We start from the raw sequence: 14418 nt of genomic DNA on the forward strand, positions 1-14418 counted from the left end.
ATTGATAGTGCTGTCACTGCAGTGCACTGTGCAATCAGCTAAGTATCTGTTATGTGACTCTTCAATGTTTAGGAGATCTGCATTCCTGAAGTGTTTTTGTATATTGAAGCCAGTTAAATGGTCAATATTGAGCTCATTACCTTGCTCCATACAAACTTTACAAAGCTAATGAATAGACTTATCAATAATTGTTTACCCAAAAATCCCTAAGTGGTAAACACCACCTTGGTCTGTTGGCCATTATTGGAGGCAATAAGTGCCCTTTTTAGCCATCCATTATGATCCATATACTGTTATTGTTAGTTGGCTAATTGCAACAGAAAAAATAACACCTCAAAAAAGACAAAAAAGCTGAAAAAATCAAATAAATCATGAAAAAATAAAAAAAATCATTGATTTTTGATTTTTTTGATTTTTTTTAAAAAATCAAAAAAATTGCCAACTCTGGCCTAAACTTGTTTATGAAATGTTTCATGGTAAGAAGTTATGAATGAAAAGCATTCGAAACCGTCTCGAGTAGCGCCGGTTGACGGTACTAGTCAACGTGTTAAAAGCAATTCTCATTTTCCAGATGAACCATTCACAAAGCAATGGCTCAGGCCCTGGGCCCATCCCACAACGATGGCTGGAATGTCCTCGTAAATCAGATGGCTTGATTCATGGCTTGTTCCTTGCCTTCAAAACTCCCCTCAGCGCTAAATTTGATGATCAAGTTCCTCCTGCCAACAGATTCTCACCCAACATGCTTATTGGCTCAATGAAAAGCCACAAGGTTTGTAAATGTACATATCTCTCTTTAGTTAGTTCTTGTATAGTCTTGTCGGTTTTAAATTGCTCCCTGGTAAGATTCTGTCTCAAAATTGTCAAGAGATGCCAAATATATTATTTTTCATTGAAGATACAATATTTTTAATGTTCCAATTAAAATAGCTTCATTTTCTTTGCCCAGGTGGTCAAGTACAGCTCTTTGAAGCATTTCTTAATATGATAGTTACAAACATTTTGTGAGAAGAATCTGCCACTAAAAAATTTTTGTAGATGCAATTGTGTGATCATCTTTTTATTTTACCATCAGGTTGAAATTGGGCTTTGGGTTGATCTAACAAACACAAATCGCTTCTATGACTTCAAAGACGTCAAAAGCAATGATTGTCGGTATGTGAAACTCAGCTGCCGTGGTCATGGGGAAGCTCCGTCACAAGAATCTGTTCAGACCTTCATAAGGATCTGCTCAACATTCAAAGCAAAATATCCTCTGAAAGCTATTGGTATGGTTCAGTACCTACACTTACCAGTTAATTCTGTTGCTTATTGTTTTGTTTCTAGAATTTTGCTCATTTAAGTCTTGATTGAAGTAGTTATATTTCATGCTAAACTAACTTGATTTAACAATTCAATCTTGGTTTTGTTTCATTTCATTTATTATTAATCATCCAGCTATATTGTATTATCCATGCCATTTTGTCTTGCTTAATTGATTCAAATTGAATTTTTTGGTCTGCACAGCCGTGCATTGCACACACGGGTTCAACAGGACAGGCTTCATGATCTGTTCATACCTCGTGGAGCAAGAGGACATCAGCATTGATCTTGCAGTGCAAATGTTTGCCAGGAGCAGGTATGTTGTTGTTGTTTATTGCGTCCGTCACGCTCGCCATCGCCGGGAGGAAGGCTCAGGAGGTGGGTGGGAGGCCGGCACTGGAAAAGGGGAGGTGGGCGAATATTAATCCAGCCAGGGATGCTGCTGCCTCCACGGGGTTGTCCCACAGTGAGGAGATGCTGAGGGACGTGGGGAAGGCGGGGCAGGCAAAGAGGTGCTGGACCGATTGGAGGGGATCCCCGCACTCCGGGCAGGTGGAGCTAGGGGAGCGACCGATCCTAGCAGAGTAGGACGCCAGGGAGCTGCAGTATCCCGAGCGGAGGTGGGATAGCGCCGAACGGTAGGGGCGCGGGAGTGAGGCCTCAACCGATGCAATCGGTGGTGGAGGAGCAGCGAAGATGGCATTTATTGCATCAGTCGCTGCAATGCGGGAGGCGATCTCCCTACGGAGAGCCTGTTTGGCTTCTCCGTATGCATCAGCGGGTAAGATGCCATTTACCAAGAGTGGTGTGATAAGGTGGCTGAACCTCAACTGAACAGAGGCTTTTATGGGGCAGTCCCCCAGTGGAGCAGAGACAATGTGGAATGAGGTATGGGANATCACCTATGTTTGCAGTTCTAATTACAAGGAATGTAATGATATATCTTCAATAAAATATTTATTGTGTACCTACTACCGTGTAATTTTGAATCTTGTTATTCCAAATCTAGTCATGCCTTTTGTCTCTTATCCCATTAATAATGTAGCTCACATATTAAAAAATACCTTATCAAACTCTCACTTCTTTACATGGAATTTAGAAGTCCCATTTGACTCTTGTTTAAAACTATGAAAAATTACTAAGTTTACAACTTCTGAATTAATTGATGTAGGTACAGTAGGTACCAATTAAAAATTTAAATTCCAGTTTTGATCCGATCCTTACTTCTCAGTCATTACAATGCCTTAATATTTTTACAATTTTACAATTGCATCTTGTACTTTCTCCAGATACGTACCAGTACCGGTACCTATCTTTTCTATCAGTAATTTTTTGGTGATTTTATTTAAATTGAGACGCTGCCTTGTACTCCTTAATACTATTTTATATTACATTGTAATATTGCTGGAGGAATGCTGTAATATTAACCCTTACTCTGATATAGATTAGCGCTATAAAGGTCTTGTTCGAGAAGTATCACCTCTGCAGGTTTACTCATAAGTTTGTTGCATTGCAGGTCTCCTGGGATCTACAAGCAAGACTACATCAACCAGCTGTTCCAGTGGTACGGAGATGGAGATGATGCTCCTCCCGTGGCTCCGGCGCTGCCTTCCTGGCACACTGGTTAGTTGGCATGAAAAAGTGGCATTTAGAGCTCTGCTTACCTCATGAATTTTATATTCTTTTCTGTTTTTAAGTATGTTTTGGTCATGAGGCTCGTCAGATGGATTCTTTTATATTTTCAGTATTGTGCCAGCAGAAATATTAGTTAAAAAGTGAGTCAGAAGCTACCGTAAAATGGGGTAACTTAGACCGGCGGGGTAACTTAGACCACTTTTCGTTTTTTTAACAAAAACCCCCACAACTCAAAAACTATTTGACATAGAAAAATTTTGTCAATGGGCATTAAAGGCCTAATACCTGTCTCTTATACACATCTAGATGTGTATAAGAGACAGATATAGACCTGTATTTTGCATGTTTAAATTCAAGTTTAATTTAGCTAGTAAAAAAATGGCATCATTTATAAAAAAAAGTGATCTAAGTTACCCCATTTCACGGTATTTGAAATTGTGGTCAATTGGTCAGATGCAAGACACTACTACACCAGATCACGTGTCGTGATCAGATTTATATGCTTCAATAATAGTGTTGATGTTTGTTGCCTGTTTGTTCTTCAAATATTATTTGGTATTAATCGCTTATCTGTTTGTGCAATAAAAATTTCTCTTTATTCAATTCTTTGGGAGGAAGGCTTGCAGAGAAATTCTTGACACAGTAGTAACGTGAATTTTTGCACTCAATAGGTAAAACTCATTTTATTATTGCCGAGAACTACTGGGTCTCACACAGTATTTGGCTGACTCCAATTGAACTTTTGTACAATTACATACAAAAGTGCTGACGTAGTTGTAAAACTCATTTTATAATTACCGAGAACTATTGAGACTCGTTCAGTATTTAGCTAACTCCAATTGAACTATATTTTGTACAATTACACACAGAAGTGACGACGTAGTTGTCACTGCCCAGCTGAAAAAAATCAACGTCATTCACAAACACAATTTACTTTTAATATAATATGGCAGGTAGACTAGATCGCCAAGCCTGGTTGGGTGGGTAGACTCTTGTTGCTTGCATTAAAAATATCCTGGCTCTCGGCCGCAGCAAAAGAATGGATCAAACCATTCCTGCTCGTATTGCTGATGTAGAGTGCAGTGCGCCTAATGTTGAACCAAAGCGTAGTCACATTACGCTCAACTCTCTCATCGTACCGTCTGGAAGCACCATCTGAGTTGTTGAATTTTCATCTATGACTAAAGATGCCACTGTCTTACTGTTCAAACCAATCGTCCATGTACAACATGTGAACCCCTCACGAAGACAGCTTGAAAGCGCAACCTTTAGCTCTATGTACCTTCTATAGGTGCTCCTGGTGTCTGACAGCACAACTTTATCTCTCCCTTCTATACCTACTCCTCTGATGGAATATTGATTGCCTTATTGTCATTTCCATTCATTCAATTTCAAGATGTATGAGATGTATTTCCTGTTAGCATCAGACTAACGTTGGCTGAACATTACCTACTAATCACAGTCTTCCCAACGGCCTGTACTTCAGCTCCTGGCTTACCCTGCCAGCAGTTGCTTATTCTATTGATTGCCGTGCATCCTCTAGTGGTCCGATCCCCTTGTTCCTTGTCTGTCTTATGTCACCACTTATACCTTCAGTAGCATTACCCGCGTCACCTCCCGTGACGTCATTGTAGCAAGTCTACATAAGATCCTCAAGCATCTCGTGAAGCAGTCGCAAACCAAACTCAATCTGCTGCAGTCGCAGCCCAGCCTCTATACGCACCCACTTCTGATGGCTCTGACACCTGCTTGTCAACTTGCGATAGCGTCCATACAGCTACCTGATCTATTCCTGAAATAATTCCTCTCTGTGCCTATCTTAAATAATTATAATTAGAGTTACCACTCTTACATTCCTCCTTATTATATTATATGGACAATAATTCGAACCAAAAATCATTGAGAAATTTTACCTAATAAATTCTTATCCAATTGTCACTGAAAACAGACCGATTTTCACGCTTGGTCAGATGATCTGGTAATGGGGGAGAAAATATTTTTTTCTTGAACAATGGGAAGATTTTATTGTGAGCTGTCATCTTCTGTACTAAAAACTAATGTTTTAAATTATTTTCTTGATTTTGTTTTACTTATACCAACGCTTTTCCAGCGTTCTGCCTTGTAACTTGTCAATAGACAGCTTGAGAATGCAACATTTAGCTCTACCTTTTATACTCCTGGTTGCTGACAGCACAACCTTATCTCTCCCTTCTATACTCCTCTGTGGTGAATGTAGATCATCTTATTGTCATTTACAGCCATTCAATTTCAAGACGTATGAGATGATGTCCTGTTAGCACCAGACCAACATTGGCTGAATATTACCAATCACTGTCTTTCCAACGGCCTGTACTTCAGCTCCTAGCTTACCCTGGTGTGCTAGGTTGTCTTATGTCACCACCCATACCTTCAGTAGCATTTCTCGCGTCACCTCACGTGACGTCATTGTAGCAAGCCTATATAAGATCCTCAAACATCTCGTGAGGCAGTCGCGAACCAAACTCTATCTGCTGCAGTCACAGCCCAGCCTCTATACGCATCCACTTCTGATGGCTCTGACACTTGCTTGTCCACTTGCGATAGCATCCAGACAGCTACCTGATTTATTCCTGAAATAATTCCTCTCTGTGCCTATCTTAAATAATTATTATTAGAGTTACCACTCTTTCACCCCTCCTTATTATATAATATGGACAATAATTCGAACCAAAAATCATTAAGACATTTTACTTAATACATTCTTTTCAAATTCTCACTGAAGACACTGATTCTCACGCTCGGACAGATGATATGGTAGGTAATGGGGAGAAAAAGTTTAATCTTGAACAGTGGGAAGATTTTAGTGTGAGCTGTCATCTTCTGTACCTACTAAAAATTAATGTTTAAAATTATTTTGTTGATTTTGTTTTACTTATACTAACGCTTTTCCAGCGTTCTGCCTTGTAACTTGTCATATTTGTTCTTATTTCTCCCAAAATCTTGCTTATTGTTCACTAGTGCACATCAGTTTCATTTATGGTTTGAATAGAGCAAACAGAAACAAACCCTAATAAACCTAGGAACTAGTGAATGTCCCAGAATTTTTTGCTCCTACCCAAGCGTCACTGAATTGCCTGATTATTTCAGAGTGCGACGACTCCGACACTGAGAGCGGCTCTAGCGGAGTCAGGGGCGGCAAGCGCAACGGCCACGAGAGGAACAAAAGCAACCCCACCTTCATGGAGGGCGTCGACAACGTGCGTCCTGTGACGCAACCTGAGGTGCTGAGCAGAGTGCGGCGCAGGATCCAGGACATGTGTGGCTTCAGGTCGTGAGTATCCTGTTGGTTCAAGTGCCTACTCAGTTATATTGGTGTGGTGTGACTGTCTTTGTCTGCACTTCCATTTGCATAACTAACTACTGAATATTCGGTGCAGAAAATCTCTTGGCAGCTCCAAATAAGCTCGGCAATGACATTTCATTGTCAAAATAACAACTTTTTTGCTTTATTACTAGATGTTTTCCAGCGCAACTACTTGCTGTTTTACGTCCTGCATATTTCTAACCTTAACACGTTGACTACGATTGCTTCATCTTGTACTATTATTTCATTTTTAGTACTGTTTTTAAACAGTTTTGCCAGACGATCATTTTTTCTGGACAAATTCCGCGATTTATTTTTCTCAATTGCGTTGGCCGGCTAAAATTTATGATTGGGGTACTTCCTAATTAAATTTTAAATACTGCAAAAAGAAAATGAATGGAATTTTTATAGCAGAAGCTACAAATAAACTAGTATATTATGAGTTATGGCCCTTTTTTTTTGGCCTTTTTTGTTCTCGGATTTGGCCGATTTTAGGCAACCTTAATTATGTACCACTACCGTACGTCCTGGAGAAATACATTTCCTGGTACGCATATGTACCACTTCGTAGTCAACGTGTTAAACTGACATTATCAATCGTCCCTATCAGCTTGTCCTTCATTTGATAAATCCTGAATTATAATGAGAGCTTCGTGTGGCATTACCAAAGATAGATACGTAATCCTTAAGATTTTATATCTCACCCGATCACCTTGTCCCCCGATCTCGCGATCTTGATCATTCAACTCCCGTTGTGAAGTTAAAAATTAAATTCAATCTATAGAACAACGTCTCTCTTGAATTTGTCTCAAATATTATGTAGTTAAAGTTGTCTATTGTTTACAGGTCAGGGTTCCCAGGCTGCCAGCCAGTGAGCATGTCGCGCGATAATATCTCCTTGCTGAAGGACCATCCATATTATGTCTCCTGGAAGGCTGACGGCACAAGATACATGATGCTCATTGGTCAGTTTGATGGTGTCCTTCAAAGCATATAACCAAATTTGGGAGCTTTAATATATTTTAGAGCTAATAAATGATGTATATAAATAATTATTAGTGAGTACATGTGTATAAATCAGGGTTTAATAACTGTTTTTCTCGCAAGTCTCGCCTCGTTATTCGTAGGTAATGCGGTACCGTACTTTTTTTCGATAGCAATAAACTTGTACGATGCATTAACACAACAAATGCTTTGTTTACAGACGGTGGCGGAGAGATCTACTTGTCTGACCGTGACAACAGCATCTTCCACGCCCCGGACATCACCTTCAAAGACAAGGACGATCTCAACGTCAACCTCAAAGACACGCTCATAGACGGCGTCAGTATCTATTTATTCCCACCCGTCATCGTAGAAATTCATTTAAATCGTTACGGGTTATACACATACTGTATAGAGTTCAATGAGTTCAAACTTCAGTACCGCATATAGTATTTGTTTACTTGTTTACATAGCTTTGGCTTCTCATACAATGAATTTTTAATTGTGGTATGTTTAATGAAGAATAATTCAGGATTTTTACAATATGACTACATTGATGTTGAAATGTACAGTGGCGTTGATACGTGCACATGAGGCAGTGCGGAGATAGCACTGTTAACTCACGTGTATCATGGTCCGCTCACATGGTTAACGCTCATGTATCATGGTCCACTCACATGGATAACACTCATGTATCATGGTCCTCTCACATGGTTAACACTCATGTATCATGGCCCCTTCCTCATGGTTAACGCTCATGTATCATGGTCCTTTCTCATGGTAGTACGTCCCATAGGTATTGGAACAAACAATGACTATGACGAGTTAAAGACTGTAATGTTGTTCAGGAACTTGTGATAGACGTGGAGCCCGGTACCAAGAAGCGGTATCCGCGATACCTGATCTACGACGCGCTGAGGATCCGTGGCAGAGACATCAGAGAGGACACCTTCTGGCTGCGATGGGAGAGAATCAACGTAATGCATTCCTTGTAATGTGATCAACATGATTAGTTCATAGCAAGTGACTCTGATCTGTTTAATGATGAAGAAATTTGTGACAATTAACGCTTGTTTTAAAACAATATTAAATTATTGACCACTAGCACTTCTTTGAAATTAAACAGAAATCTGTTTTTATTGCACTTTTGAGCTTGACCAGAGGCTTCTCTCTGAGCTTCTGCAGCATTTCTAGCTTCGAGCGTTTAAAGGACTTTACTGAATCCAAATGCATTTGTGTCACAAGTTGTTCTTAGATTCATGACTGGTTTTTATTAGCCTTTCATAGCTTAATGTTTAGCTGAACATATTTTTGCGTTTGCCTCCACACACTTCGATTAAGATTCCTTGTAGGTAGGTCTTGTAATGACGAGTTCCATTATCTCAGACGGACATCATCATGCCGCGCAACTTCGCAATCACCACAGGCAAGATCAACAAGGCGCGGGAGCCCTTCAGTGTGCGGCGTAAAGACTTTTGGGAGGCGAGCGAGTGCAACACTAAGAAGCTTCTTAGCGACAGCTTCACCAAGAAACTTCTGCATGAACCTGACGGCCTAATATTCCAACCTGACCAGCTGGTGTGTGAAGCTTTAAGATCTCCTTCCCTTATCTTGTATTATGTTTCTATCGCGTCTGTTTATTGTTGTTATCTGTTCGTTATATTTTTAGTTGCTAGTTGGTTTTTCAAGTCACATCTGTTAAGTAGTGCTCTTGATTTAATTAAATTTTTCATTGGGATAACGTGTATGAGCTCAGTTCCATTAACTGCCATATGATATTTCTTCTTAACGCACTCACGTGTACTTGAAATTTGGCTGTTGAAAAATGCTTTTGTATTAACTTCTGCAAATTTACTTACCTGAATCTTTGAGTATTTCATCTGGTATCCTGGTAATCAACTTGAAACTATAATATTTGTTTTTTAACTATAACTACCTACCTTGTCATGAGTCCCACGCATAACGTATTCAGTCCCAATTTCTGAATGTATTTGACTTAGTTTCGCTTTTCACGAGACAGTTCTGTTATTACCTCACCTTTGACACGTCACATGGTTTGATCTGATGTACAGTTATTTGATCAGATATTATTTAATCACATGGTTTGATCAGTTATTTGATTGCAGCCCTACATGTGCGGACGGTGCGACGCGGTGCTCAAATGGAAGCCGCCCTCCCACAATTCCGTTGACTTCAAGCTTAAGATCGTCACGCGGGGCGGCGAGGGGTGAGAACGCGTCTCGTGTCCGTGCTACGAGCATGGCTGCTGCTCATTAGGCCAGCTCGTGCCACGAGCATGGCTGCTGCTCATGAGGCCAGTTCGTGCCTCGTGCCACGAGCATGGCTGCTGCTCATGAGGCCAGTTCGTGCCTCGTGCCACGAGCATGGCTGCTGCTCATGAGGCCAGCTCGTATCAGTGCTCGATTTTCTGGGAAGGATTTTCAGTATCATGTTATCAATATTATAGAAACTGATAACATGTTCCTTGATATATATGCTAATAGATACAGTTTGATTTTACCGTGAAATGAAACTGCATGTAATGCAGCTAATTAAAAGTACCTATATATTTGAATAAAATTTTTGCAATTGATGTTTACGACATTTTGTTATTCGTTGCCAATTGCAAGTTTTGCAACGAACAGGTTTACATAGAAATATTCTTGTACCTAGGACTGTTACAAATGCTACCTATATACTGTATTTTACCAGTATACTGTACATTGCCAAAAAATTCAATTTTTGTTCAGGTTGTTGACTTCGAAAGTTGGTCTGCTGTTCGTGGGTGGTTTGGATGCGCCTTTTGGTGAGATTAAAATTAAAAACTTGAAGAACTACGACAACAAGATCATCGAGTGCAGCGTCAACGAGAAGCGAGAGTGGGTCTTCATGAGAGAGCGCACAGATAAATCCTTCCCCAACAGCTACCAGACTGCTGAAGGTCCGTTCAATTGCCGTGTGCCAGTCATCCGTACTAATGATTCATATATATAACATATATTATTGTTGAAATCATTCTTCAGTTGTGTTTATTGATAGGATGAATATCTTGCAAATTTATATTTTCAATAACTAGAGTCGTTAGTTGCCCTCTGAAATGGAACAATGTCTTTCATTAGCAAACAAAACAGTTTCATATCCTTCCTGAGTTTCAATGGTGTACTCTCATCTGGTCGTTGTTATTGTCATCCAAGTGTCATTTAACACGTTGAATGCGATGCGACCCATCGGTGGGTTGTTTATTAAAATAAGGGAATATTAATTGAACCACAAGAGATAGTATTATTGTCATTTTTATCACACTGATAATAGAATATAAAGGTTTGAAATGATACAAAATGTGTTCAACTAGTGTTAGTGAATATCAAAGAAAGTATATTTATAATTTTAAATTGGGAGGTTCAATTGGAACCCAAACAGAATCGCCCCAGCCGGCAGTCAGTTGTTTCGGGAAGCGCATTCCACGTGTTAAATTATCTTGATGTTTGATTAACAAAAGAACAACTCTAAGCTACCCTGCTCACCCATGACTCTCTCTCTCAGCTGTGGTGAAGACGATCATGCAGCCTGTGACCGAGCAATACCTGCTGGATTACATCGCACAACACGGCTACCGCAAGCCCGACCATTTACTCATGCCACCGCCTCCTGGCATCGCTTCAACCCGACCCCCTGCCCAGCCTCCCGCTCGTAACCACCATCCCTCCGTGAACACTAACGGCGTTAATAACAATCACAACGCGCTCGGTAACGCCAGAAAAAGTTTCCGGCAGCACGAAGATCAGCACCTCGGTTCCGCCTCTACTTCAAACGCCTCCGAAGACTTGGTCATGCCCAGCGACTGGCATGGGGCGAGTGATTCCTCCTTAGAATTTGAGTCTTACGACGCCAGAGGGCACAGCGGCCGGCGCCAGCGCCTGAGCTCCGACGAGGACGATAACAGCAGCGGGGACGAGGCATCTCAACAGACCACCAAAAGACGATGTATGTCCTGAAAAGTACCGTATTCCTGCACTGTAAGGCCCGTCCACTACGAACTTTTTCCATTCAAGCATTTTTTTTATACTAACCCCACACAGACACACAGGATTTCTCGTCGTATCGAGCCCTGCTTGTATCTTCGCTTGGGACATGGCTTGAGGTCATTTATCCTTTGAGCTCCCAAATCTCGTCGTCCCATTCTTAATTATACGCGCCACGTAGCGATCCCAACTCAACACGAAGATGAGAATAAGATAAGATAAGACTTTAATAATCTGTTCATGATATTCAAACTTGATATTCGAAGCTCACCAACCAGTCAAGTAAAAAAAAAGTCACTAAATATGTCAGAAAGCTCGTCATTATGCGCATTTTGACCCGCACTTAGGTTGAAGCGTTATCAACAGAGTTTGAACGTGTGTGGTTCTGAAAATTTTTTGACGCTTCTTATCCACTTGCCCTGTGCGTGTCAGTGAAAAAATTTTTGTATAATTCTGCCTCGGAAGTTCATTGGGAGCTGAAGCAAAGCTTCCAGTCTGTGATGTTAAATAGCAAATGAAGTTATTTATGGATAGCTCTAGGAAGGTTTGGGAATTTTTCGATGTAAAATATAAATAAAGGTTATGGTGTATCTGGCAGTTTAGTATTTCTGCATGAGACTTGTTTGCGAACTCTTTTCGTTAGTATTAACTTTGGTAGCGTGTGCACTGGCCGGTAAGGATAAAATATTTGTTATCAGCAGGAAGCTTGGCCATTTGCATCTCCCATTGGCGTGAAGTAAATCATCACGTTATCCCTTGTTGCTTTTGTTACTTTAGATTCATTTAAATACAATGTTAAGGCTGAGTGTTTGTAATTAGCTGAAATGAATACTCGTGTATGTATTTATTTTCATCCACTTAGCTCATGATGAAGCACACGAGGATGCGTACTTATTCAATGTACACTTGGAGGGGGTGTGCTACGCTTGTTTGTTGTGAACACATTCCCTTCGTGAACTGCTACACTATTGATCTTATCCTTTCACAATCATAATTTATTTAATGAGCCTAATAGTGCGTTTCTAATATGTGATACTATACCTCGAGCGAGATTTGTCGAGGACGTGGCGTCTGCTAATATCTTCGGAGCAAACTTTTGGTTCGTTCACTTCGGATAGCGTAAATGGTGGCTACTGCTTTCATAGAAACTTGCCTATGTCAGAGTCTCCCTCCAGACAGACGACGAGTTGACTGCAACGGCGGTTTTCAAGTGGAAAGTAGTGTTGGTATTTCTTGTTCTTTATTTACGCTTCGCCTTATTTCATCCATTTATCAGTTCTTTTGTAAGACGTTGAGCAGGATGTCTCTAAAGCATTTCTCTCTATAAATGAGCCAGGTGTTGTATTGCTGATGGTATTTCCTATTATTAACAGGCTTTGGTCTTTCAGTTTTTTTGTACCGCAAGTAGGGCTTGAATTCGTAAATAATACTGCTGAGATTTCACGACGAAGCTGGGATAATATGTAATAATAACATAATAATAATAACTACATTGTGTTTTTGGATTCAAAAAATGCTTCAACCTTCAAAATTAGTTGCCTTGTAACTTTAAAAGGAATAACTTTTTATTTGTTCAACCAAAAACTGTTCCTAGAACTGGATGCTCATGAAGATAGAACAATGCCAATGAACTTAAGCTATATAAGCTATATAAGCTATAACTGCTGGTGCGTTTCTTGCATGCATCATCGCAGCCTCGATACTGATGGTGTTCATGTTCTTCTTTACTTTCCAATTTGAATTCAAGTAGCTACTCCATTGAATGTTCTGTACAATGTAGGATTTTATTGGTTAGAATTACACAAAATAGTCAGGGGAGTGATACGTGTACATATGTATTGCGTTATCAAAAATCTGCGGGTTTTCCTGAGATGACCTCACGTGTATATTTGTATTTAGCAACGAGCATTCGTGTCTGTTGTGAGTCTTACAAGTGTGACCGCGTTCATGTTGTTCACGAGGAGGAGGAATGTTCTGTTGTTGACTCGTGAACAGCTGTTGATGTTAGAACAAGGAATATCAACTGCACTGAGAGCTCGTTCAACATGAGACTTGTTCCTTGAATGTGATCCTTCTTCGACCACAGACTTGTTTCTTTCATCGAAATCTTCGTACTTTGACCAAAGACTTGTATTTTCGATCTACGACTCTTCCTTTGATCTATGATTTTATTCTTTGATCTATGACTAGTTTCTTCGCTCTATGACTTGTTCCTTCGACCTATGACTTGTTTCTTCCATCTATGACTTGTTTCGTATTTTCTTCTTTTCGTATTTTCTTTTTTCTTTTTGAATTGCTTGCACGAACAGCGAATTTCAGTCGCGTTTAGAACGATGAATCAATGAGTGAACTGGGCCCGGTTTAGTGACATGGAATTCATTTGTTGTTTAAAAAACATTAATTAATTTCTAACTATATTGGATTCTAACTTAATTTTTGGCTTTTTTCAAAGGTACTGTGCAATAGCTTTGTTTTTTGAAGTTCCCTGTTCCACCTGTTTTATATCAAAGTTTCATCTTATGGGAATTAATTACAAACGCTAGAAAAGAATCTTATGATCAAAAGTTTTATGAATAGCATGTATGATCTGAATATAGAAAAGCTGCTGGTACAGTTGGTAAAAATGGGTCTTAATTAATGCCATCTATGGTCAAAAATTTACTCTGTATTCGCTGAGTTGGGCAAATGCTAGTCTCTAACTCCACGGTCATTTCCTTTCCTGCTTTTGGTTTGGTCGTGTCATTAAAATTTGCAGTTATCAGTCTTACTACAAATGATATTAGCCACTTGAGTTTCACTTGTGTAAATATCGTGAACATTTTCGTGATGAGAAATCGCCGATGTTGGTGCTGGACATCGATTGCCTTTTATACATTGCAAAAGAAAAAAGTTTCGAACGTTTTTGTTGTTTTATTCCAATTTGGACCACTGCCATATCGGTTACTATTTTATAATCTCACTTGACTTCATTTTCCACTAACAGTATCTGAATGATCGGGTAAAGAATAAGGTAAAGTTTAATTTTTTTTAGTAAAGCACAATGGCTAGCCTGTCATCACTGCATTACATAAAAAGTTGGAAGAAATATAACTTTGAATATGGGTATTAACACGTATATTTTAGCGCACAAGA

The 14418-nt window shown here is 39.7% G+C and overlaps 1 protein-coding gene across 1 annotated transcript; it reads left to right on the top strand.

Annotated features, from left to right (window-relative positions):
* Positions 1–489: 489 nt before the first annotated feature.
* Positions 490–14187, top strand: LOC108675378 (mRNA-capping enzyme). The gene is made up of 12 exons (XM_018163381.2): positions 490–772; positions 1076–1268; positions 1507–1618; positions 2819–2925; positions 6064–6247; positions 7127–7245; positions 7485–7603; positions 8113–8241; positions 8651–8842; positions 9391–9491; positions 10015–10205; positions 10808–14187. Exons 1-12 carry the CDS (start codon positions 572–574, stop codon positions 11257–11259), a joined length of 2100 nt encoding a protein of 699 aa, XP_018018870.1. The 5' UTR covers positions 490–571; the 3' UTR covers positions 11260–14187.
* The last annotated feature ends 231 nt before the right edge of the window (positions 14188–14418 follow it).

Source organism: Hyalella azteca, unplaced genomic scaffold (assembly GCF_000764305.2).
Source record: "Hyalella azteca isolate HAZT.00-mixed unplaced genomic scaffold, Hazt_2.0.2 contig5402, whole genome shotgun sequence".
Taxonomy (NCBI): Eukaryota; Metazoa; Arthropoda; class Malacostraca; order Amphipoda; family Hyalellidae; genus Hyalella; species Hyalella azteca.